Genomic DNA, 27,735 nt, shown 5'->3' on the forward strand with positions numbered 1-27,735 from the left:
CCTGTAACAAATCTGCATTATTAGACTGAATCATCCCATCACTCCAAGCACAACATTACAAGAAATGCATGGCCAAACAGGAAAATGAAATTCAAGTAGAGCTGAGTAACCAAGACCTCCCAGACCACAGAGAGTGCTAGTAGAAGCAGCGGGATTGCTGTTTTTTCTGGCTTGGCATGGGTCACTCACTGAACATGGACAACACGAGGAGCCCAGATTCTGCCCCTATTAAGGTGATCCAGAAGCTCACAGAATAAACCTAGTCTTCCCATCTCCCAAAGACCCAGGCAGTTATGGCAAGGAAATTTTTAACCGTTTTAATAATCATCCACAGATTACAACTAGAAATTCATCTTTCAACTAGGACGCCCCTCAATTTGGTTTTCAAGAATTCATCTTATACAGGCTGCATACCTTGTGCAAGCATGTTAAATTCCAAGAAGAGCGCTATGTGGTACAGCTCCATTGCTTCTTCTGCTCGCGTCCCGTTGGGCTTTCCTGCCACCAGGGCCTGAACCTCACTGAGGCTCCCCACAGAAGGGCTGCTATGCAAAACCGAGAGGTCCACCGCATCGGTATACATACAGCTTAGAATAACTTTAGCGTATTTTTTTGGTATGATAGACTCATCCAATATGATTCGAGTGGGAGTCCGCAGCGTTCGGTCCGTGATCTCCTCGCCCGTCCTTATCCTCCTCTGCAGTAAGTTTCGAAAAAACGGGGACCGGGCCGAAATAACAGCTTTGTGAGCTCGGAGCTCTTCATCTAAGCAGTTCTGATTTCCAGCAAAAGCTTCGACCAGTTCCGAGTCGGATGAAAAACTCAGGACGACATCGTAATAGCACATGTAGTCGAACAGTCCACGCATATCTACGTCAAGGGAATTTGGTGTTCCAAACTCTTCACTGAGCTGCACCAGGATATCAACGTTTTGGAATCTTGAGTCCTCCATTCCAAACTCTCCCGTGTAAAGGTAGTGTAACAGAGCAGAAAACATGGGCATATCGATCCCCGCTGTGTTGATGTCCATTATTATCTCTGCTCCGTACTCAGGGGAAGAAGAGAGCAGCGTTTTAAAAAATGGACATCTTGCAGCTAAAATGGCACGATGCACGGGGAAGCAGGTTTCTTGGAATATTAGGTCTACGTCAGTACAGTACTTGTACTCATAAAGATCAGCCATGTCTTTCTGCAATGTCCGGGCTTCCGGCCTGGCCAAACTGGCCTGGAGAGAAAGCTCCTTTAAGGCTGAGGTTCCCTCATATTCCTCCACCAAGGCATTAACATCTCTAACATCCCATCCTGAGAGGAGCTCTCGCATTTGCTTCGCGTGATCGGCAGACCGACTTGATTTCCTTCGTTTGATAAATTTCTTTTTGAGGGTGGCAAGGCTGGATGTTTTCTTTTTCTTGTCTTGGGGTTTCTCATGGCCATGGTCAAGGCTATACAGTTTGGATTCACATCCATAGCCTTGATGAGAGTAGGATGACGTTCCTGAAGATTAGGGGGTTGGGGGTGGGGGTGGAGAAGAGGGGAAAGTCATTTACCAAAATAAACCAAGGAATCAATTTTTCCCAAATTTTACCCTGCTCTCACTTCAACCTTACTATCATGAACAAGAAGATCGTGCCTGTCACCCTAGATATCCTGTAAAATGAAATTTTTTTGCTTCCTATTTCAAGGCTATATAGTCTGTGTGGAGTAGGAAAGGTGCTTTCTCATTGGAATGCATAAACAATCCAATCTAATGTTAAATTATAAACACTACAGAAGATGAAAAGCTAGCTGGTAAATAATTTATCAAAAAAAAAAAAGGTCAGTCCCCTGCTCTTGAAGAAAATACAGAGTTTCTAAGTGTTTAGTTTTCCAGAGCACCCGGTGACCATGTTTGGAACAGAGATACTAAGCTATTTCTTTTAATTAGAAGCAGTTTCTTGGATTCAGACCTCTAGATAGATTATTTCTACCTAGAGCAAGCCTAAAAGTCACCTCAACTGACAAAAGGGGTGGTAAGGAGGAGAGAGAGCCAGTTCAGGAAAGACCCTGCCTCGCCCCTCCCCACCAAAATAGGGAAGCCAGACTCCGCCACCCTGACTCTCAAATCGCAATAACCTTCTTCCAACACCTCCCTCCAGAATCCCTGGACTGCCACTGGCTCCCTTGCTCACGCTCTCTGCAGTCCCTGAAGATTGGCATGAGGGCATTGATTAATCTGACACTTTAAACCTACTTTACAGTCAGTTCTTCTATAACACGAGGGTTACATTCTTGAAGAACCTTGCCACCGTAGGACTCACACTTGATTGACGTCACACACATTCACAGTAGTTGTTTCTTCAAACATCGCATTCTACCTAACTGATGCACCTTATCAGAATAACATTCCCCAGATGCATTCCAGCCACTCTGTGTGGTGAAAGCATGCTTTATGGGAGAACTATAAATGCGGCAAGGATGGAAGTTAGTTAAGCTAGCCCTCATTTTCTCAGGAAAAAAAAGACACACACCTAAATTTAGAAAAATTCAGCTTGAAGAAAAATCTTCCTTTGCTTGTTCTTCATCTTCTGACCTACAGTCTTTTCTTATGAATGGTTTACTGGCATTCAGAAATAAAGCACTCAAAGATATTACAAATCCAGAAAAAACCTAAGAAAATTACCTATAAATGTCTGTTGGGCCTGCGAATTTCCCCCTACCCTTGGGGAACATGAATGGGGATAGTTAGATGCATTAGCACCCATTTTCTTCAGTCACTCAGGCATTCCGCCTGCTGGCTCTTCAGAGTACAATCTCGAAATCCATTGTGAACCTTCAACCCTGGATCCAGCAGGCTCTTTTCATCCATTTCTGAATAGCAAACAAAAACACAATTAGAGTTTTACCTTAACAGTTCATTAAACCTCATTTTAAAATATAACTACGTAATGAAAACTGCATCAACTGCTAATTTTCTACATTTTCTGTGTAAAAATGCTTCAAAGACTAGCCTTCTATGAAAAACTTCAGCAATTAAGTAGAACATCTTCAGACTGGTATCATGAATCCAAGTGAATTTTTTTTTTAAGACTGCAAATATGGCATAACAGTAATGTGCTTCCAATTTGAGAAGGAAAATAATTTAACGTCGATGGTTTCAAATACTAGTTTATGGACCTTGTCAGGAGTCAGGGCGTGGTGGTGATTGTAAGGGATGAGAGGGATACAGCAACCATGTCAGAGCTTTCTGGTCTTCTAAGACCTGTTCATATCATCTTCCAACCACTCTGAGCATTGAAGTGCTCCTTAATCAGCTTTACTAAACTCTCTCTCTCTCCCCTCTTTGCATCTCCCAAGGGAAGGTGAAAGAAGAACAAGAAAAACCTAACTTTTCCCACAAGCACCCCTTAACTCCCCCTCTAAGATGGTGTTTGATCTGTTCCAATTTGCAGATGCGCCCGCACTTAATAAATACTATAACCAACTTTCCAAACACACCACTCCATCAGCTACTTGAACATTTCTATCTATATAAAATTTAGTAATTGTTAACTTACATTTTTAATCAACTGAGTTTAGGCACTGAGCAGCAAGGCCTAGTGGAAGGAGCATCAGCTCAGGAGCCAGAGGAGCTGGGTTCTAATCTTGCGCTGCTACGAGGGAGAACAGGTCTTTAATCCCCATTTTATAGATGAGGTAACTGAGGTACAGAAAAGTTAAATGATTTGCCCCAAGATCACACGAGTCCAATACAACAGAGTTGGTAGACTCCTCCTTGGACTGTGAGTCCTGTGGGGGACAGGGACCGAGTCTGACCTGATTATCTTGTACCTTCCCCAGAACTTAGGTCAGCGCTTAACACACAGTAAGTGTTTACTATAATAATGTCATCATTATTTTTTACTCTAGTTACCTTTTGCCTACTCAGCAATTTATGACTGCTCGTATCGTTCATTAGACTGTAAGTTCCTCAATGCCAGAGACCACATTTTTTACTGACTCCTTAAAGCATCTAGCTCTGTGTTCTGCCCTCAGCAGATGTTCAATAAATATTGCTGATAGTAATGATAATTATACTCCTTCTCGGGTTGGTTTGCTCACCCCTATTATTTCCTTTACAAAGCGTTAGGAGGCTCAGTTCTTTGTGTTCATTACCAAGACGACACACAAATCTCAGCAATGCTGCCCCGCTGATGCAATAAATAAGGCGGGGAATGATTGAGGGTGGTGTGGGGAGGGTTCTGATGACCTACTTAATGAAGGCAGTTGGAGGAATCTGTAACTGGACAAACATATTTCCAAGTCAGAGTTGCCAATCCTCTCTGTAAAACTGAATTTTTCCTATGGAGTTTTACTTAGTGGCAACTCTTGCCAATAGTGCATTAAAGACATCTAATATTCCTCCGCATTAAGAACATTATTAAGACTAAATTGCGTTAGTAGATTTCATAATGTAATGTAAATAAGTGTTTAAAAGCTTTGAGATATTTTTGGTCTATATCAAAAGACCTACACACTGGATTATTTCCTTCTCTCCAGTATTACAATTGAAACAGGAATTGTTTAACACCTGTCTGAAGACGGATCTGTATCCTTAAAGCTGACGGTCAAAGAGGACAGTTCCCTAAGAGGACAGTTCTCTGTACCCTGAAGTATCCTTTGGGGCCATTGTGAAGATAGATGGAACACCGAGTTGGTTGGATAGCCCATTGTTACCGACCTAGTTTGGCATTGATTAGATTCCTATCTATCTTCTGCTTTTTTAGACTACACTTGAAGAGGGGAAAACACACACAGCCATTCAAAAGGGTCTTTGAGAAGAGAGCCATCTCAAAAGTCTGCATGTTGAGAAGCTTCTAAGAGAATATAAGTATTTGATGATGATGCTGGTATTTGTTAAGCACTTACTATGTGCAGAGCACTGGTCTAAGCGCTGGGGTAGATTCAGGGTAATGAGGTTGTCCCACGTGAGGCTCACAGTCTTAATCCCCATTTTCCAGATGAGGTAACTGAGGCACAGAGAAGTTAAGTGACTTGCCCACCATCACACAGCTGACAAGTGTCAGAGCTGGGATTCAAACCCATGACCTCTGACTCCCAAGCCCGTGCCTCTTTCCACTGAGCCACCCTGCTTCTCTATTTCTCACTGGCAGAGAGAATAACCCAGTAACCTAGATGCTGAAACATGGCATTCCAAATCAGCCTTGCAGAGGGTAAAAACAAAAACCAAAAACCATTTGATGCCAGGGAAAATAAATCCAAATAAATCTGTATTCAGCTGGAAGTAATGAGTTGAATGTTAATTTTTCTGATTTTGAAAACATATATTGAATTGCCTTCTTTTTACATTTTACCTGCCTCAGCTAATTTATTTCAGTCCCCAAATATGCTGAAAGCTACATAATCAAACTAATTCTTTATTTAGCACTTCTATATAAGGCAGATTTTTTTCCTCCTAAGATTTCACTTTCCCAGTGCACTTCGTAAGTAGACTCCACTGAACATCAATAAGAGGGTTGGAAGAAAATGCAAAAGACAAAAAACAATTTATAAACCAAGAGTCACAAGAAAAGAGGCAAGATTATGATCAAATGAATGTCCCTCCCACCTACCTAAAGTAAGGTGGCACGGTGAGCTGTCATGGGTAACATCACTACATGTGTATATGAAATGAAGAATAATTTATGATTTCCTGATGGCAGACCAGGTTTGCTCAGTGGATATTAATATATATTTATTAAAGAATGTACCAGCCCATACACTTAGCTCCCCCGCCAACCGTACTCACTGTGTCTTGTTTGCTTGTCAACCTATTGATCACTCCCTCCCTCTTTGCTAAAACTCCCTTCCCCTCCACATCTAGCATACTATCACTCCTTCCACCTTCAAAATCCTATTTTAAAAAACACACATTTCAGTCAGTGGTATTTATTGAGGGTTTACTATGTGCAGAGCACTATACTAAGCAGTTGGGGCGAGTCCAATACGACAGAGTTGGTAGACATTCCCTGCCCACAATGAACTTACCGTCTTCTTCTCCAGAAAGCCTTCCCTAAATGACCTCTTATCTCACAACTATTTCCCTCCCCCACTGGGTCACCTATACTCTTGAGCTGTTACCTCCTAAGAGTCTAAACAAACACTTAGGTTCCCCACGACCTCCCCACCCCAACATCAGCCTCAACAGCACAGTACTTATGCGCATATATTTAAACCCGGTTGCTTCTCTCAAATGTATTTCTAGGTTTATCTCCCGCACTAGAACTGTAAGATCCTTGAGGGGAGGACCATCATTCATTCATTCAATACTATTAGACACTGAGTGGAACAATTCAGGAATAGGAAACAGATCACAAGCCTCAAAGTAGTCTGCCTGCAACATGTGACAATGGAAAACAAATGAGAAGTTCAAGAGGATTGTCATATCATAATAGGAGATGTGAAGCAGCCCACTCGGAGGCAGGATAATGAGGTCAACTATCAAATTCAAACAGGCGGTACACTATACCTGACTCTTTCACCTGGAAGACCCTCCTGGACCTTTAAAGTCTTAACAAGAACCTAAACCATCCAGAATTCCAATTCTGTTTCTGATACCAGGCAACACTGAATGCTACGACAGACAAAACACCCCTGCCTCCCCCACAATGTGGGAACAGATGCAAGGAGCATTACTGAGCTTCAAGAGTGGCACTTAAGAAGACTCAGGCAGATCTCCTCTGGCAGAAGCTCCATTGCCTAGTGCAAAGAGCATGGACTTGGAAGTCTGTCCTGGTTCTGCCACTTGTCTGCTGTGTGACCTTGGAGAGGTCACTTAACTTCTCTGGGCCTCAGTTACCTCATCTGTAAAATGGGGATTAAGACTGTAAGCCTCACAGGGAACAGTAACTGTGTCCAACTTGTATTTATCCCAGTGCACAGAACTGTGCTTGGCACATGGTAAACTCTTAAATACCATTATTATTACTATTATCATCATCATCATCTTAACCCTGGACAGGGACCTAGCCTGAAGATGACTAGCGGTTCAACAAGTTTTGATTAAAAAACCCGAATTTGTAATAGCAAAGAGACAAATTACAGTTTGAAATACATAATGACTTAATGCATTGGTAAAAAAAAACAAAAACAAAAAAACTCAATTTCAATGAAAGGCCTGGGTTACTATTGTAGATTAAAATGAACAATCATCCATTTTTTTAAAAAAACCCATATCTCTTCAACATTTAAAAAAAAGTCTGCAAATCGTTCCCAGCAATGATTCTAGGATGGTTTGCAATTCTTTGGAGATTCCTTTCCTACAATATATGGACAGCTAAGAGATGACGAATATCACATGCTGCATATTATGCTGCATATTAGGTAGACATCATTGGCAGTCACTACATTTACATTTCATGCTAAACTCGTTCAACTAGAAAAGGACTGGGGTGAATTAACCGGCTTCGCTGTAGAAAAACAAAACACAGAGTTTAAAATGCAGAAAAACAAATTGCAAGAACATTCCAGAAACAGTCTAGTTAGAACAGATGACCTGAAATAGTTCTCCCAAGCTTGTCTTCCGAGGGCAAATAATAACAGGCATGATTTCCTCTCTGTAAATACAGATACATGTTGCCACATACCAAGGATGCCACTAAAATTAATGAGATGAAGGGTGTCTTGCGCTCATCAGAAGAGAGGCAGAGGCACTTAAAATATGGCACAACCTTGTTATTTCAAACGCAAGGGGCTGAGAAAAATAGGTTTGGGTTAAAGTGCAATTAAGGATCTAGCAAGGAGGAAAAAGCAGTTTTACATTAAAATATTATATCCATGACAAGGTGTAAGGAGGGTTTAATGTAGAAAGTATTTACAGAAATTCATGCCAAAAAACTTTCCTCACAGAAATAATACAGCCACCTACCAAACGGTCGGTTAATGTACAAACGTAAGCAATCAATCTTATTACTACACTTACTAATCTAAGTGCTTGGGAGCGTACAAGCATCAACATAACAGATACATTCTTAGCCCACAACGAGCTAGTGGGCTAGATGGGGAGACAGACAATAATATAAATAGATAAGTTATGGATATGTACATAGATGATGTGGGGCTGGAGGTGGGAGATAAAAGGAGCACGTCAGGACGACTCAGAAGGAAGTGGGGAAAGTGGAAATGAGGGCTTAAACAGGGAAGGCCTCTTGGAGATGTGCCTTCAATAAGGCTTTGATGGTGGGAAGAGTAATTGTCTGATGGATATGAAGAAGGAGGGTGTTCCAGGCCAGAGGCTGGACATGGTTGAGAGGTCGGCGGTGAGATAGAGGAGACTGAAGTAAGGTGAGTAGGTTGGCATTAGAGGAGTGAAGTGTGTGGGCTGTAGTAGGAGAATAGTGAGGTGACGTAGGAGGGGGCAAGGTGATTAAGTGCTTTAAAGCTGATGGTAAAGGGCTTCTGTTTGATGCAGAGGTAGATGGGCAACCACTGGAGGTTCTTGAGGAGTGGGGAAACATGGACTGAATGCTTTGGGAGAAAAATGATCTGCGCAGCAGAGCAGAGCATGAACTGGGGTGGGGAGACTACACCCGCTGTCTCAAGTTCCTCTCTTCCAGTTTTCTCCTTGACCCTTCCAATCTGGCTTCCATCCCCTTCACGCCACAGAACCCGTCCTCTCAAAGGTCACAGATGATCTCCTTCTTGCCAAAGCCAATGGCTTCTACTCCAGCCTAGTCCTCCGACCTCTCAGCTGTCTTCAACACTGTCCACCACCTCCTTCTCCTGGAAACATTATCCAACCTCGGTTTCACTGACACTGTCCTCTCCTGGCTCTTTTCCTATCTCTCCGGAAGCTCATTCTCAGTTGCTGTCGTGGGCCTTGCCTCCCACTGTGGGGGGTCCTTCAAGGTTGTTTTAAGTCCCTTTCTATTCCTCTATGCAGATGATTCCCAAATCTATATCTCCAACCCTGATCTCTCTTCCTCTTTGCAGTCACGCATTTCCTCCTGCCTTCAAGACATCTCTACTTGGATGTCCTCCTGTCACCTCACACTTTACATGTCCAAAACAGAATTCCTTATCTTCCCGTTTAAACCCTGTCCTCAACCACCATCCTTCCTGTCTCACAAGTCTGTAACCATGGCACTATCCTTGACTCCTCTCTCAGTCAACCTACACATTCAATCCATCACTAAATCCTGTCGGTTCCACCTTCACAACATCGCTAAAATCCACCCTTTCCTCTCCATCCAAACTGCTACCATGTTAATCCAAGCACTTATCCTATCCCACCTCAATTGCTAACCTCCTCGTTAACCTCCCTGCCTCCTGTCTTTCCCATTCCAGTCCAAGCTCTGCTTGATGCCCAGATCATTTATCTTTAAAAAAAGTTAAGTCCATGTCTCTCCACTCTTCAAAAATCTCCAGTGGTTGCTCATCCACCTCCGCATCGAACAGACACATCTGACTATTGGCTTCAAAGCACTCAATCACCTTGCCCCCTCCTACCTCACCTCCCTACCCTCCTACTACAACCCAGCCCGTACACTTCACTCCTCTAATGCCAACCTACTCACCATACCTCAGTCTCGTCTCTGTCACCGTCAATCTCTCGCCCATGTTCCGCCTCTGACCTGCAACACCCTCTCTCCTCTCATCCAACAGACAGTTCATCTCCCCAAATTCAAAGCCTTACTGAAGGTACATCTCCTCCAAGAGACCTTCCCTGACTAAGCCCTCATTTCCCCTTCTCCCTTTCTGCATCATCCCGACTTGCTCCCTTTATTCACCATCCCTGCCATCAGCCCCAAAGCACCTATGTACATAACTGTAATTTATTTATATTACTGTCTCTCTTCCCTTCTAGACTGTGAGCTCTTTATGGGCAGAGAAAGTATTATATTCTTGTGTTGTACTCTCCCACGTACTTAATACAGTGCCATGCACACAGTAAGTGCTCAATAAATACGACTGATTGACTGGTAGGAGGGAGATGGGGCGATAACTGGAAGGAGCCGTGGAGACAAGGGAGGGTTTTTTTAGGATGGGGGCACATGAGCATGTTTGAAAGCAGTGGGGAATGAATAGTCGAAGATGGTGGTCAGGGAGGGAGGAAGGGGCAAGTGTTTTGATAACATGCAAATGGAGTCGTGTGCACAGGTGGAGGGGGTGAATTTTAGAGAAAGGAGGAGATGTCCTCAAGTGCTAGGAAGGATGGGAGAGTTGAAGAAGGGGCAGGAGGACGGAGGGATCGGAGAGAAGCAGGGATGATTTTAGGAAGATTATGCCGGATAGCTTCCATTTTTTAATAAAGTAGATAGCCAGGTCAATAGTCACTCAGTGAGTCAGTCAACCATACTTATTGAGTGCTTTCTGTGCAAAGAGAGTAAGGGATAGGAGAGGAGAGAGTTAAATGTCTGGAACAACTGGCGAGAGTAATGGGCATGGGTATCAGTAAGGATGGAGAAATAATTTTGCCGGGCAGAGTTAAAGCACGCAAGGATGAACTTAAGGTGGAGGAGGTCAGCCTGATATTTAGATTTCCGCCAGCAGCATATAGAGATGCAAAGACTTGCTAAAAATCCTAAAAGTAAAATAGAAATAGGCCTTCTATTAGTGAGTGAGAGTGTAAATGTAGGCAGTTTCTAGATTTATCTAAATGCCTCAATTATAATAAATGTCTTCCTTCTGCCTTTCTATCATTTCTTCTAAGTAACGTTAACATAGAATTAGGGTGTGTCAAGTAGGATGGTGGGGGGGGGGGGTGCAAAGGCAAGGGTCCAGAACCCCTTCCCGTAACAAAGATGGAATGACATCCAATTCAATGAGATTTCCTGATCCTCAACAGGATAGGAGGTGACTTAATAATGTGCTACTAAGAAAAAAAATATTTAGAGGCCTGTTTAAAGGAAAAAAATCAATAGCTGCACATAATATATCTTTGACCCTTAGTTAAGTTATATTTGGAAATTAAAAAAGACTTCAATGCTTACACACTATTTAAATTTATGTCAATTCTGGATTTCCTGGATTTGGAAACTTTACATTTTAGGTACAGAATTCAGTTTTTATTTTTTAAAGAGGCAATAAAATTTATAGGGTCAATCTTTCGGTGAGCTTAAATTTTTGAACACATGAAACTTTCTACCTTCATCTGGCCACTTGCATCACCCAGGAAAATGCTTATAGAAAAGGTCTGTTCACCTTGTCATAAAGGGTACGATCATAATATTCTTGGAAATCTGGGCACTACTGTTCATGTATGCAACCCCAAAATAGTTTTCTTTCTGAAAATCCAGCCAGTAGCACCATTATTCAATTTTAAGGTTAATTCTGAACTAATGCACAATACTGAACTTCCTCTGGGGGAAGCCAATACTAGTAGATTGAAATTTTTTTCGAGAGAGGGAAACTAAAAGAAAATAAAAAGATCACAAAGAATTTGGGTTAGTGAAGTTTATTTAAACATTCCATCTCATCTTTCCAAAAATCCTCCCACATTTCGTTAATTTGTGGGGTGGGAAGGAGATGCAGGCAGAACACTGCTGCTTCTGCTGCTGACAAGATAAATCAAATAATGATTACTATGAAGAGTATGGTTTCTCATTTCAGGGTGTTAATTGCTTGGCAGATGCATATGAACAGGGAGCCCAGAGGGTGTCATCTATCTCATTTCTGCTTTTTGTAAACACAGTGTGAGTACAGTGTTTAAAAAGAAGCTTTGCTAAAAATGATGGCCTAAGTTTTACAATAGGTAAACCTTGAAAAATGTGAAAGCATTTACATTTTACAATGGGTAAAACAGTTTGTTCATTTAAATGTTTTGAAACAGTTTTTAAAAATCAATTTACTGATAATGTAAATGCTGCATGTGCATTATTCCCAGAAGTACTCTTTTCTGACACTTATTCCACAGGACAATTTATAGTTCTAATTGCTGCATGTATTGGAATCACAGTTTATTTCATCTAGCTTTCTCCATTCTGGGAAAACTAAATTTAAACCAACCTAGAGAGACATAGCCTATCCTGTTCGTGAAAATGATCTGCTAAGGAAATAACATAACTTCCCCTCATTCTAATGATCCTAACAATTCTCAGGGAGAAATTTCAAAATAAGCAAACAAAGTAGATGAAGTTCTGGTTTCAATGGGAGGGTTACAGACAGACCCCGACATTGAGGGCCAACGACAAGTGCGACTAAAATGTAGGAGCGGTTGGTGTGAAGACCTTGCCAAGGATGACAACAGGAGACTAAAACATCAAGCAGCAAGTTCTCAGATGGAGAGAGAGCTGTAGGACAAACACTAATGAACTTGAAAAGTTACACACAGCGAGGAAGATCCAGTAGGGAAGGAGAGCCGATTTTTCTGATCGTGTTCTCGCAAGCTAAACCGGTCAGATTGCCTCTGGGACAAGGTCCTCATAAATGCTTCCTTTTTATTTAGAACAAATTAAAAATGATGGGAGAAACGGAAATGACGACCTATTTGGATAACCTTGATTTCTGCTCATATTCAGATTCAATAAATATCGTCCTAGTTCACCGTTACCTAACCGGGGGCCGGGAGCCAAGCCCGCCTGCCCGCCCACCAGTGACAGCTGCACACCCTAACCTTTGGATCTTTTACCTGCTTCAGTGGTGCCTGTGCTCCTTCAACCAGTTTCTGACCTATCTACTGAATAATGTATTTAATGACTTTATACTACATTAAATTCTTAAAACTTCATAGTTTGATACTCAGCAGTGACAGTATGATCTCTCTTTCTAATTACCACTTCTTGCAACTTGTAAAGAGTAGCTCTACCTCTGGCTTTGTATATAAGCCTTTGAAATAACTCAATGAAACATTAAAACCTAGGGTACCAGAACATCAAAGCCTAGTTCAGTATATTTGCATACCATCACACAGAATATCTTACAAAGGAAAAAAAGTGCTCATTTTCCATTTTTAGAAAGGTAATGACTTTTCTTGTATAGGCAGTTTCTTTCCCAATCGCTTACAGTTTTGCAAAATCCCACTGGCCACAATAGAGCAGGAGCATTCGGTTAGTTAAAAGAGAGAAAGAAAATGCATTATGCAAGGGAAAACAGGCAACACTGATTAATTTTAAGTTGGAGGCTGACATATTTAAAAAAAACAACCTTTATACAACTTATATGAAAAGTTAAACAGTTAAGAACAGTTTAAATTTTAATCAATGAGTAACAAATAATCCAGAAGCTGTAGCAGCTTTTTCAAATTTCATGTCACTGACTTCATAAAAGCTCTGATACTGTAATTTTTTTCTTAGTGACTAACAACTTTTATTAAAACAAAATAGCTTCCGTCTCAGTTGGCTTTTCATTCCTTAGCTTAGCAACACACTCTTTTTGTCTAAGTTAATAAAGGAAAGTTTGCTTTGTCCTAAGGGTTTGTTTCTCTTTGCCCAGAGCTCTCTCTTTACCAATCCATCTTTTTCTCTACCAAGTCTAAAAACCTGAAATTATACTTTTACACACAGACTGAGTATATTCCTCTAATTTATACTCACTCCATTTTGAATTTTTACAGTGTTCTTGAGTTGTGTTTTTTTTACTTGAGTTTTCTAATGAGCAACCATAGTAGCATACCAATCACATTTATTGTAAGGAAAATATGTAAACAATGTTTGGGGGGGGGAAGGGTGGGAGAGAACGCGGTATGTACATATACACTGCTCTCTGATTTCCCACGCCACAGAGGAAAAACTGAGTAATCACTGAAACAGGAAGACAAGAAACTGAGGTTATATATTTAGATAATTTGGTTCAATGTTGGAACAACACAGTGGGGAAGTTGATACTGATACACCCAGTTCTCCTATAATATAACAGGTGCATTCTTCAACTCTGCGTGGAGGAAAACTCACCCTGTGGTATTCACCCGTTGTGCCACTGTGTGTACAAACAAGTAGTTTCTTCATTAATGGAGCACCCTAAGACCAAATCTGATGTGTGCTGTTGGAAGAATGTTCCTTAATTCCTTTATGGCCAAAACCTACATCAAAAATAGAACTAGAGTGGATTTTAAAACTGTAACCATCTGCAGCAGTTAGAACATAAGCACCTACTGGGCGGGAAATATGGCACCTTTCTGTTGCAAATTTCCAAGTGCTTCCTAAGTATCGTGTGTTGCATTTAACAGGTGGGCAGAAAATAACCCCCACCGTTCCAGATACAATGACTACATTTTGCACTCTCATTATAACACAGAGATTGCCATCTTCAACAAATAGAATCCCGAACAACCACTGCCATTAGAGCAGTCTTACAACCGTCACAAAAACAAGTGCCGAACAGACCCCTTGTTCCACCCATAAGGATGGTCATTGGCCCCTTCTCCATCCAGGAAAATAAGGATACAGCAGCAGCAAGAGTCCACAGCCAGTTGCCTTAAGCCAAACCAAAGAAGCCTGTCTCTTGGGAGAGGAACAGCCCCAGCCCTCGTCACCCCCTCAACCCGCCACCAGGACTTCCACAGGCTTTTCCTCTGGCTGGAATGGTCAGGAAATTGAAGCATGTATTAAATGCCCACGTGGTGCAGTGCACTGTAGTAGGCACCTGGGAAGTACAGAATAAAGAAGCGATATGCTCCCTTGCCATCAAGGAGTTGGATACTCTAACCAGGGGAGTCAAAGGTATTTCCAATTAGAGTGCTCAAAATAGATAGGCTAAGTAGACATATATTTGTGAGTGCTAAGGAAAGTGTAAATAAGTTCACAAGTGCCAGTGGTGGCTGAGGAATGATATGAATCAAGGCTGTGGGAAATTAATCAGGGAAAGCTTGTTGGAGGTGGGATTTTAGAAGGGATTTGAATATGGGGAGAGCTGCGGAGCTGTTATATATAACAAGGGTAAGACGGAGAGCAAAAGCCCGGACTACAAACAAAGATTTTCTGTTCTCCCAGATAGTAGCCAAAGCATTTGATTTCAGAACTTTAATTCTGGAAAAAAATACCATTGTACTCTTTACTGTTAAAACTCTTCTATTATTCTGGTTTACCTCTCACATTTCCTCCTGCCTTCAGGATGTTTCTGCTTGAATGCCCTGCCAATATCTCAAGCTTCAAATATTCAAAACAGAATTCACAACATCTCTAGAATCCACCCTTCTCTCTCCATCCAAAATGCTACCATGCTGATCCAAGCACTTATCCTGTCTCGACTGCTATATCGGCCTCCTCTGCTGACCTCCCCGCCTCCTGTTTCTCCCCTCTTCAGTCCATACTTCGCTCTTCTGCCCGAATCATTTTTTTAAAGAAAACCACTCAGTCCGTACTTCTCTTCTTCTCAAAAACCTCTAGTGGTCGCCCACCCATCTCTGTATCAAACAGAAACGCCTTACCATCAGCTTTAAGTCACTCAACCAGAGCTCCCCCTCTCCTACCTTACCTCACAGATCTACTACAATCCATCCTGCACACTTGGCTATTCTAATGCTAGCCTACTCTCTCTATACCTCAATATCATCCAGCTCACCACCAACTCCTTGCCCACATCCCCCTCCTGGCTGCAACTTCCTTCCCCTTCACATCTGACAGACCTCTACTTTCCCCATCCTCAAACCCTTATTAAAACCCTCTCTCTCCCAAGAGATCTACCTTGACTAAGCCCTCACTCCCACGTTGAAGCCCTCTCTTCTGGGCCACCTATAACTGTGGTATTTGTCACTAGCTTACAACATGCCAAGCACTGTGCTAAGTGCTGGGGCAGACACCGGATAATCAGGTCCCGCCAGGGGCTCACAGAGTAAGTAGGAGGGAGATCAGGTTATGAATCCCCATTTTGCAGAAGATGGAACTCAGGCACAGAGAAGTTAAATGGTTTGCCCAAAGTTACATAGACTGCAGGCAACTGGCAGAGATAGAATTAGAACCCAGGACCTCTGACTCCCAGGCCAGTACTCTTTCCACTTGGCCCGGCTATAGTCTGTACCCCTTGGGCACTTTGATATTCACCCCTCCCCCAAGGCCAAGGTACTCATGTAATAATAAAAATAGTAATAATAATGAGGCATTTGTTAAGTGCTTACTATGTGCTAGACACTGTTCTATGCACTGGGATAGATACAAGGTAATCAGGTTTTCCCACATGAGGCTCACAATCTTAATCCTCATTTTACCGATGAGGTAACTGAGGCACGGAGAAGTTAAGTGACTTGCCCAGAGTCACGCATCTGACAAGTGGCAGAGGCGGGATTAGAACCCACGACCTCCGACTCCCAAGCCTGTGCTCTTTCCATTAAGTCACACTGCTTCCACGGGTACATATCCATGTTCTGTTTATTTTAATGTCTGTCTTCCCCTCTTGGGCAGAGATCATGTCGACTTAATCATGACAACCTACCCTTCTGTATTGTAGTCTCTCAAACACTTAGAACGGTGCTCTGCACGCAGTAAGCATTCAGTACATACCACTGATCGACTGAATTAATTGATGCCCTTTCCCTGTCCATCTCCAGAGATGGAGGTCATGGGATGGCAGTGAAGACCTGGAAATGGTGACCTAGGCAGCACTAGAAGCGAAATGGAACTTCAAAGTAGTTGAAAGAGTGGAAATCCATGGCCTGCATGCAGGAGACTAAGATGCCAGCCCTCTCCAACCTCCTGGCATTCTCACTCTGGCTCACAATCTGTTGGAGACCAACGACTGCCCTTAGCTGCTCTCTTGAAACTCCCGCTCAGAGAAGTCCAGGAGCATTCATATTTTTGCTATAAAATTGTCCTTCCTTTAAGAGTTGACACTTCCATGCAAGCAGCTTGAGGAAGATTCAGGCAGTGGACAGGCTCCAGAAGTCTGGCCTGAGCAGTGTTCTTCCCCACCCTGACCCATTCTCCTCCCCTGTTTTGAATTCTGTTCTGAATAGGAGGAAAGGCTCTATTTTCCATCTCTGCTAGTTTAGATAATTGCTACCTAGATGCATGAACCCATACGTGAAGACTTTCTTGTATGGTTGCATATATGAACATTGCAAGCTGATTTTTAAAAATCCACCTTATTTTATTTTTTTTTTTTAAACACAGCTTCTACAATTTTCACCAGCTCTCCCAACACCTGTCAGGCTCCAAATGGAAGTCACTTTCAGTAGGCTGATTTCTTTTTGGCTCAACCTAATTTTGACAGCATATATATATATATATATATATATATATACACACACACACACACATATATACATATACACACACATATACACACATATTCATTCAGTCATATTTATTGAGCACTTACTGTGTGCAAAACACTATACTAAATGCTTGGGAGAATATAACAATAAAGAGACATGTTCCCTGCCTCTACATCTATTTACTGATACACTACTGATTGATATATAAGGGCAGATGAAGCGGAGGTGAAATTCTTCTTAAAGACTGGACAGGAGACAAGGGATTCCCTTATCAGAGAGGCAAAGTGGGAGTAAAGAAGTCATAATCCTATAATCCTAATCGCTAATACAATTATGCTTTTCCCTTAATCTGGTGATCTGTGGGGTCAACTGAATATCCCTCCACAGAAACAAACAAAAAACAAGCTGGTTTCCATCTTATGGGCTCAGTTTAATTTTTCAGATAAATTCTGGCAACATCAGCCACAAACAAATTGTCTACAATTTGGCCTTGGCTCACTTTTCCATCTCTGAAATTAGCACTCAGTTGCTCTGTGGTAAACTTATGTTATTTACCCTTCCCCCAAAGCCTCACAGCCTCTTGTTCTCACAAAATTCATTCATTCAATCATATTTATTGAGCGCTTACTGTGTGCAGAGCATTGTGTTTTCTTTTTAAATCTTGCAACTACTTCCAGGGCAGGTAAAATCTGGCCACCTTCATTCACAGCTAGGTAATTTGAGGGGGCAGAAGAGGGGCAATAGAGTGGGACTGAGGCTTTAAACAGTATATATCATCATTATGAATAGGACGCAGTACTGTTGTGTGAGCCAGGAGAGACCAAGGATATGCACATCTTGGCCACAGGATTTCTGGGATTATGAAAATAGCCCAGAAAGACAGAATCACTGATACCAACATTTTCACCTTCCAGAAACAGCAGTAGTAAAACTGATGCCTTTGATCTCCAAGGGCAGTGAGCACTGAAACCGAGGATAACCCCCAAATAACCCCCACCATTACTTCCAGATGTCCCTTGTTTCAGTTATGAAAATTTTCAACAAGAGCCTACGGAATTTATCCTAGTCTTATGAAACGTGGCCAAACATTTCTAACCACCCAGGTCAACTTTTAAACCCGGGAGCAGCAAATAATCCATCAATCAATAGTATTTACTGAGCACTTACTGTATGCAGAGCACTGTATTAAGCACTTGAGAGTACAAGAGTTGGTAGACATGTTCCCTGCCTATATTACTCTACCCCACCTTGATTAATGTTGGTATTTGTTAAGCGCTTACTATGTGCAGAGCACTGTTCTAAGCGCTGGGATAGACACAGGGTAATCAGGTTGTCCCACGTGAGGCTCACAGATTACCATATGAACCTCCACCTCCCTGCCTCCTGACTCTCCCAACTCCAGTCCATATTTCACTCTGCTGTCTGGATCGTTTTTCTATAAAAACGTTCAGGCCATGTTTCCCCACTCCTCAAGAACCTCCAGTGGTCGCCCAGCCATTACCACAATATACAAAAACTTCTCACTATTGGCTTTAAAGTACGCAATCTCCTTGCCCCCTTCTACCTATCTCGCTACTCTCCTTCTACAGACCAGCCCACACATTGCGCTCCTCTGTCAATCTACTCACAGTACTTCCATCTCATCTATTTCACTGCTGACCTCTCGCCCACATCCTGCTTCTGGCCTGGAACGCCCTTCCTTTTCATAATCTCCCACTCACCACTTCGAAGCCTTACTACAGGGATGTCTCCTCCAAGAGGCCTTCCCTGACTAAGACTTCTTTTCCTTTTCTTCCACTCCCTTCTGCTCCCTTTATTCATTCATACGTTCATTCGTATTTATTGAGTGCTGTGTGCAGAGCATTGTACTAAGTGCTTAGGAGAGTACAATATAATAACATACACACTCCCTGTCCACAGGGAGCTTACAGTCTCGAGGGGGGAGACAGACATTAATATAAAAATAAATTATTCATCCCCTCTCCCAGCCCCACGGCACTTACGTACATATCCGAAATTCATTTGTATTAATGTCTGTCTCCCCCTCTAGAGTAAGCTTTTTGTGGGCAAGGGATGTGTCTGTTATATTGTTTTATTGTACTCTCCCCAGTGCTTAGTACAATGCCTGGCACATAGTAAGTATTTAACAAATACCATAATTATTACTATTATATTTTTGACTATCGATTGACAATTGCCCTACGGGTCTGGGAAGTATAGGGAGTGCCAAGCTCGGGGTACTGTGAAAATACAATCCTCCCACATGGCTCCGAGATGAGCAAACCGATCTGGAGATGGACGGAAGTAGGGAGAGGGAGGACGGAAGGGGAAGAAAGGTACAGCTTCCTGCAATATCTGGACCTCCCCCAGAACTGATGATGAAGGTGCCCAGCTGAACAGCAGCAATCTAAAACAAACTATGATAAAAGGTTTATATACAGCCAGCAGACATGGAAGCAAAACTAGGGTTAAACAACTGGTTCAAAAACTCTTAGGTAGGACTCTGGGGAATGGCAACTGAGGAGATCACTGGCTATAATTTTGTCCTCAAGCCACTGTAATTAAATGCAATTATAGCTTGCTGAAGATTATGTACATTAATTGACAGCTTTTCTACCCTCAGATGGGTCTTTGGGGGTTGGGTTCTCCGAAAGCCACTGTGGGGAGAAACAGAGGGGAGCAGGCTGCCCCGATGGACAAACCAGGGTTACATGGGTGGACTTGGGGAAGAACCACTGGTCCTTCACTAGAAAAAACTAACTTTCAGAAGATGCCCAGTTAAGACCCCCCAAACTGTACCCAAACTCCCAGAAAAGTCCTTTAACCCCTAGGGAAGGCCTCTGCATGCCAGCTCAGAGTGCCAGAAGAAGCACTACAGACAAAATGATGGGAGTTATCATTCCTGAAGGATGCTGTGAAAAGACTGGGACCCATTCTCTCAACAGTGGCCCTAGAGGATGATCCAGGGCGGTCTGCATTGAATGAACATTTAGAGCATGAAAGTCGGGTGTTTGAGGTCAATAAAAATAAAGATGGGGAGGCATCAGAGCACGGGCTAGGGAGTCAGACGTGCCGTAGATTCTAATTTCACCTCACTGCTTCTCTATTGTGAGAACTTGGCAAGTCATTTAACTTCTCGGGGTCTCAGTTTCCTCATCTGCAAAAAATAAGGTTTAAATTCCACTCCCCGCTACTTAGACTGTGAGCCTCATATGAGACGGGGGTTCCGTCCAACCTTTTTTTCCCTTGTACTTCCTTGTATAGATTTTCTTGTAGCTACCCTAGCACTTAACACAGTGCACAGCAAAAAAGTAAGCCCTTAAGTACCATAAAAATAGAGATTTCCTATGAAACAAAGAGAAAATATGGGAGGTAGGTCAGAATCCAGTCCACAGGAGAAAGGCCCAGTACAATTTTAGCCTGCAGTATTCATTGAGCACCTACTTATTGGGTGCAGAACACTGTACTGAGTGCTTGGAAGAGTACAATAGAATGAAGAGATGGGATCTCTGCCTTCAAGGAGTTTACAATGTTGCAGGGGAAGCAGGAACTAAAATAAATTGATGAATAAATTTCAGGTAGGTAGAAGTAAGAGTGGAAACAGCTGAGTGAGGGCTGCTGCTTGGGGCACTTGGGTTTGTATCCTTTATTCATCCCACCCTTAAGCCCCACAGCACTTATAAACATATCTGAAATTTATTTTAAATGCCTGTTCCCCTTTCCAGGCTGCAAGCTCCCGGTGGGCAGAAAATGTGTCCACCAACTATTATATTGTCCTCTCCCAAGCACTTAGTACAGTGCTCTGTACACTGTAAGTGCTCAATCAATACAACTGATTGATTGACTAATAGGGTTTGTAAGACCATCTTCAGTGGGTGAAGAGAAAAGGTACTAATGTTAGATGCTTGTAAGACAGGAGAAAGACAATGCATAAAAAGCTGGAAAGAGAGAGAGGTTATTGAGCACTTATTCTGTGCAGAGTACTCTACTAAATGCTCGGGAGAGTACAATATAACAATAAACAGACACATTGCCCCAGTCCAGGTGTCTGGGGGATACTCAATTGGTAAGCCTACATCTTCCTAACCACGAAGCCTTTTAAGTGGCAAATCTTAATGAACACCCTCTGTGACCACTGCTTGCCAAATTCTCACTTTGGAAATTGTCATGGGCCGGGGAATCCGATGAGGAACCAGCAAAAAAAAAAACAGTAGAAAATGTTTTAAAGATACTAGGAAGCACTCTCAAGCAACATGATAATAATAATTGTGGTATTTGTTAAGTGCCTAGTAAATGCCAAGCACTGAATTAAGAGCCCGTTGTTGGTAGGGATTGTCTCTATTTGTTGCTGAATTGTACTGAATTGCTCTGCACACAGTAAAGCGCTCAATAAATACGATTGAATGAACAAATGAATGAAAGTTGGGGTAGATGAACAATAAACAGAAGGAGGGAGGACAGGAATTGAATCCCCACTCTGAAGATGAGGGAACTGAGGCATGGACAAGTTGAGTGACTTGCCCAAGGTCACACTGCAGGTACATGGTGGAGCAAGCATTAGAACACAGATGTGATGTAAGCGTGAACTCCGAGAGACAGAGAAACCAGTCTGATGGGTGGCAATCACTAATGAAGTGGCTCTTTTAGAAATGAAGCTTTGGGAAGATCATGTTGGCAAAGAGAACTGAAAACAGAATCAACCACTGTAAAAACAAATACAACTGCACCACGAAGGCTTTTCTTGCCATTTGGCATATGGAAGAATGGATTGTCAAGTGAAGCAATCTCTTCAACCCCACATGGATCAATTCTCCAAAAAAACAATAAACTTTGAATCCAAAGGATAACTATAAATGCATTCTATGGAAATTAACCACTGAGTTTTAGGAAGAGCTGGTTGGATCTCTGCCAGCCTCCAGGGTCCAGAAGGGCACCCAGGGACAGCCTTTGGGCCACCCTGGCTACTTTGGGCCATTATTATTATTAAAAATAATGGTATTTGTTAACTGCTATGTGCCTAGCATTGTACTGAGCGCTGGGCAGATACAAGAGCATCGGGTCCCACATGGGGCTCACAGTATAAGCAGGAGGAAGAAATAGGTACTGAATCCCCAGTTTGCAACAAGGGAACAAACAAAGAGAAGTTGAATGACTTGCCCAAGGTCACACAGCTGATAAGTGGCAGAGCCTGGATTAGAATCCAGGTCCTCTGTTTAGTGGACAGAGCACGGGTCTGGGCATTGGAAGGACCCACTCTAGACTGTGAGCTCACTGTGGGTAGGGAATGTCACAGTTTATTGTTGCATTGTACTTTCCCAAGTGCTTAATACAGTGCTCTTCACACAGTAAGCGCTCAATAAATACGACTGAATGAATGAATTAAAATGATAGTCATCCAAGCCGAAAACCCTTCTCAGACCAAAACAGACCACTATAATGTAATATTACCAGTATAATAACATGATCTGCAGTTAAAGCAAAATATACTCACTACACACGGTCGGATACAGGATCTTCAGTGGCAACGAATATTTCCCAAATGACCTCGATAAATTTCTTCTACCTTGCAGTCTTTATTTCTGTAAAATTATGATAACATTATCTACCATTCAGGCAATTTACAGCAGAGGGAAGCTTAATTTCCAATTCGGTATATTACCTTAGTTGGTAAAGCAGCTTTCAAAGTTTTACGGTTCAAGTTATACTCAGTAAGCCCACGATAATAAAAAGCAGTTACTGGGCATTACTGTCTGCAGAGCATGTTCTAAGCACTTGGGAAAGCACAAGACAATACAGTTGGTAATAATAATCATGACATTTGTTAAGTGCTTCTTATGTGTCAAGCACTATTCTAAGCGTTGGGGTAGATTCAAAGGTTATCAGGCTGGTCACAGTCCCTGTCCCACCTGAGGCTCACAGTAATTAGGAGGGGGAACAGGTATTTAATCCCCATTTTACAGATGAGGAAACTGAGGTATGGAGAGTTTACGTGAATGGCCCAAGGTCACACAGGAAGCAAATGGCAGAGCCGGGATTAGAATCTAGGTCCCTGATTTCTTGGTCCGTGCTCTCTCCACTAGGCCATCATGATCAACGTCATCATCGTAATAAATAATAATAATTCTGGCATTTATTAAGTGCTTACTATGTGCAAGGCACTGTACTAAGCACTGGGGTGGATACACGCAAATTGGATTGGACATAGTCGCTCCCTGTCTTGGGGCTCACAGTCTCAAACTCCATTTTACAGATGAGGTAACTGAGGCCCAGAGAAGTGAAGTGACTTGCCCACGATCACACAGCAGACAAGTGGCGGAGCTGGGATTAGAATCTACGACCATCTGACTCCCAGGCCCCTGCTCTAACCACTATGCTGTGCTGCTTCTCAAAACATTTTGATAGAGGCAAAAAAACCTCACACTTCAGTACTAAACCTAATCTGAGCTCAGTCTTAATATTTTATTTTAAAAGTTTCCAATAAATCAGATGTCCAAATCCACGACCTCAGAACCCATAAAATTTCACTTCAAGATACTGGAATTAAAGAAGCTACCCAAGCGGCTAAACAAAATATAGAAAACGACTGGGATGATTGAGGTTTAGATTCTGCTGAATAGCTTCCAGCTTAAAACATGTAATTATATAAAGTCCAACTTCTACATCTTTAAAAACTGGGAAGCAGACTCAGAAATACTCACAGCAAGTAACACCTTACGTTGGGCAAATAGAAAAAAATCCTGATTTCATTAATTTCCTAAGGCAAAACCACAATTTTTTCTAGCTTTTTCATACTTCATAGAGAAGTAGCATGGCCTGCTGCAGAGCATACAGTCCTGGGAGACTGAAGCCCTGAACCTGAGCTCTAACCCCGGCTCTGCCGCTTGCCTACCATGCCCTTGGGCAAATCACTTCACTGCTCTGTGACTCAGTGTCCTCACCTGCAAAATGGGGATAAAATACCTGCTCTCCCTCCCACTTAGGCTATGTTGGGGAGGGAACGTATCTCATTTGACTATCTTGTATCTACCCCAGTATTTAGCACACAGTATGTGCTCAGCAAATATCACAATTATTATACTTGAGAAAAATTAAGGTACCACTTGTAACTTTAAAGTATTAAGGTACTTGAAATCAAACTGATCACAGACTTTTCTGTGATGAAAATATTTCAGTATAAATATTTTTGAAAATGTGAGCTTAATACTTGATTACAACTGCTTACGGAAGCTAATTTTCCAATCTACAAACCATGCAGGATCACAAATTAAAAGCCTGACGCAAGGCACACTGGTATAACCTTCTAGACTGTAAGTCCGGTGCGGGCAGAGAACTGTCTGCCAATTCTGTTATAGTGTACTATCCCCAAGGGCTTAGTACAATACCCAATATGTGCTAAATACGACTGATTGATTGATGCCTACAGTGACATATAACAACCAATCTCATTTTGCAGCCATGCATCGCTGCAGACCTATCAGTGACACAGAGTATAAAAAGCACAGTACTACAAAGCAACCGCATCTTTGACAACAGTGAGGTGGTTACAGCAATGAAAAGGGCCCATAAAAATCAAGTTGCTAGAGTGGTATAATCTACAAGAGAAGGAGTTTCTCACGTTTTGTCTATTCCTAAGTCTAATATTTTATGTTAGAAAAAGGTTTTGACTATTTTGAGCTGAAAGTTCTTAGGTTAGCAGCATGTACGGAAACCAGGTCAGAACATAAATGATACAGAAAATCCAAACAACAGCAAGTGAGCAGTTCAATGATAAGTACCGACTGGCCAAGCGGTCACAGTTTTACTTCCGAACCAAATATTATGGTACTTTTTGATTTCTTAGTTTTATGCGTGACTACATAAAACCTTTGTGAAAGTTCACTGGAAAAATAATACTTTAACCGCTATCACGCACGGCATTCAAATGGCAGAGACGGATGCTGCCCGCATGATACTGGATTGGGGAAAATGTATACGTAGAGGCAGGTCACAGAATGTAACTCTTTGGTAGGGAAATAACTTTTAATGAAAGAAATGACTTCAAAATTGTAGACCGCAGCATATAAGTAACACACCACTTGGGAAACTGATCATCACTGATCTCCTCTTAAAGTTGAGGTCACAAAACCAAAGGAGACCCGAAGCTATTTTGGGGGATCCTGATGATGCGATCTCTGCCGCTTTCCTGACCCTCCCGGACGAAAAGGAGATGCACGATGAAGGCGAACGGCACGGCCATTCAGGTTTCAAAGTTGGAAGGGGGCACGGGAAAATGCTCCGATCTGGTGCCTGCTGGCAACCGGCTAAGCACCGGCTCCTCGGTGGCTAGATGGCCAGAAATCGCCCTCCATCAATTGGGCCTCGCCACTCCCGCCCATCTGGATGACTCCTGCGTGTCTGGCTGTGTTTTAAGAGCTATGCGGAGGCATGGGCAGTTGGGCACCGGCCCCGGATCGCTGGGGGTGGAGGGGCAGGAGATGTGGATTTGGCTACCAGTGGTCATTCGGGGTGCGGGGAGGAGGATGCAGAGGTGGGTGGGGGGATTCAGGGCCAGGGGGCAGTACTCCATTGCCATCCCGCACAGAACGAGGGGCAGGTTTTGGCTCCTCTCCCCGACCCAGGGTCCCAAGGCACATGCCCACCTTCAGGCCCTGATGTCCTGGACACTCAAAGAACTCCGGCTCCCTCCTGAACTGTGCTAACTCACGGACAAACACGACTTGTTTAGGAGGCCTTCGCCCTGTCTGTCTGTGTGTGTGTGTCTCCATCTACCTCTCTCTCTGCTTCTTCTCATCTCTCTGTTTCTTCTCTGTCTCCCCCAGTCTGTTTTCCTCTTCTTCTCTGCCTCTGTCTCCCTCTATCTCTTCTTCCCTGTCTCCCGCTCTCTTGTTTTCCCTTGTCTCTCAGTTTCTTCTTCTCTGTCTCTGACTCCCTCCGTCTCTCAGTTTCCTCTTCTCTGGCACTCTCTGTTTCTTCCTCTCTGTCTCCCTCTGTTTCTCCTGTCTCTGTCTCCCTCTTTTTCTTCTTCTCAGGCTTTCTGTCGTCTTCTCTGTCTTTCTTCTTCTCTGACTCCCTCTGTCTCTTTCTTCTTCTCTAACTCTCTCTTCTCTGCCTGTCTCTCTTCTTCTCTGACTCTCTCTGTCTCTCTTCTTCTCTCACTGTCTCCTTCTCTCTCTTCCTCTCTCCTTCTCCGCCTCTCTCCGCCTCTCTTCTTCCCTGACTCTCTGCTTCTCTCTGCCTCTCTTCTTTTCTGCCTCTCTCCTTCTCACTCTCTGCCTCTCTTCTTCCCTGACTCTCTGCTTCTCTTTGCCTTTCTTCTTCTCTGCCTCTCTCCTTCTCTGCCTCTCTTCTTTTCTGCCTCTCTCCGCCTCTCTTCTTCCCTGACTCTCTGCTTCTCTTTGCCTTTCTTCTTCTCTGCCTCTCTCCTTCTCTGCCTCTCTTCTTTTCTGCCTTCTTCCCTGACTCTCTGCTTCTCTCTGCCTCTCTTCTTTTCTGCCTCTCTCCTTCTCACTCTCTGCCTCTCTTCTTCCCTGACTCTCTGCTTCTCTTTGCCTTTCTTCTTCTCTGCCTCTCTCCTTCTCTGCCTCTCTTCTTCTCTGCCTCTCTCCTTCTCTCTCTGCCTCTCTGCTTCTCTTTGCCTTTCTTCTTCTCTGCCTCTTTCTGCCTCTCTTCTTCTCTGACACTCTCCTTCTCTGACTCTGTCTCTTTCTTTCTCTGACTCTCTCTCCTTCTCTGACACCCCCTGTCTTCTCTGACTCTCTCCTTCTCTGTCTCTCCTTCTTAGACTCTCTCTGTCTCTCTCCTTCTCTGACTGTGTCTCTCCTTCTGACTCTCTCCTTCCCTGACTGTCTTCTTCTCTCTGCCTCTCTCCTTCTGACTCTGTCCCTCCTTCTTAGACTGTGTCTGTCTGTCTGTCTCCTCTGACTGTCTGGGTCTCTGTCCCTCCCCCTCCGCCTCCCCGCCCGTCCGTCCCCGAAGGCCGGCCCCGGCCTCCCCGACCTCCCCGACGCGGCCGAGAGGTTCGAGGGGCACAGCCCGGCCCGCAGGACCGGACCGGACCGGACCGGGCAGGACAGGACCGGACCGGGGGTGTCCGACCGACCGTCCGCTCACCCTGCAAGCTCCTCTCTTCGCCGGCGCCGCTGCTGCTGCCGTCCTCGCCGGCGCCGTCCCCGCCCGCGCCGGTCCCTCCGGCCGCCATCCTCCTCCCCCGGCCGTCGTCGTCGTCGCCGCCGCCGAAGGCTGAGCAGGGCCGGGCTGGGGGGGGACGGTGGGGGAGGGGGGGGGGGTCACAGGGTCCGGGGCAGGGCGGCCGCTCCCGGCCGCGCCGCCCCCGCCGCCATCTTGGCTCCTCGGAGGGGCTCGGCCGAGCCCTCACGCGCCTGCGCGGCGCTGCGGAGCACGACCGCGGCCCCGCCCGCCCGCTTCGCGTCACGTGACACCCCCCTCCCCTCCCACGCGGGCGCGCGAGCGCAGAGGGGCGCGAGCACGGGCGCGAGTCCGCCGGAGGGGCGCGCTTTCGGGTGGCGTGACGTCAGTGGGGGGGGGTGATTCCACACTTAAGAGGAGGAGCTCAGCCTCCTTTCCATTCATCCATCCATCCATCCATCCATCCATCCATCCATCCATCCATCCAT

General features: G+C 43.7%; 1 protein-coding gene across 3 annotated transcripts in view; it reads right to left on the reverse strand.

Moving 5' to 3' along the window:
• Positions 1-27,299, reverse strand: part of BTBD7 (BTB domain containing 7) — a 58,560-nt gene extending 31,261 nt beyond the window's left edge. For 2 of the 3 annotated variants that reach the window (XM_039911861.1, XM_029061339.2), the window contains exons 1-4: positions 27,212-27,299; positions 22,593-22,680; positions 2,660-2,847; positions 415-1,494 (exon numbers count right to left, since the gene is read on the reverse strand). In XM_039911861.1, the coding sequence (XP_039767795.1) occupies positions 415-1,494; positions 2,660-2,741 (1,162 nt within the window). In that variant the 5' untranslated portion in view covers positions 2,742-2,847; positions 22,593-22,680; positions 27,212-27,299. The remainder of the gene's footprint in view (positions 1-414; positions 1,495-2,659; positions 2,848-22,592; positions 22,681-27,211) is intronic. The other variant, XM_029061346.2, reaches the window with a different exon arrangement.
• Between the last annotated feature and the right edge of the window lie 436 nt (positions 27,300-27,735).

Source organism: Ornithorhynchus anatinus, chromosome 1 (assembly GCF_004115215.2).
Source record: "Ornithorhynchus anatinus isolate Pmale09 chromosome 1, mOrnAna1.pri.v4, whole genome shotgun sequence".
Taxonomy (NCBI): domain Eukaryota; kingdom Metazoa; phylum Chordata; class Mammalia; order Monotremata; family Ornithorhynchidae; genus Ornithorhynchus; species Ornithorhynchus anatinus.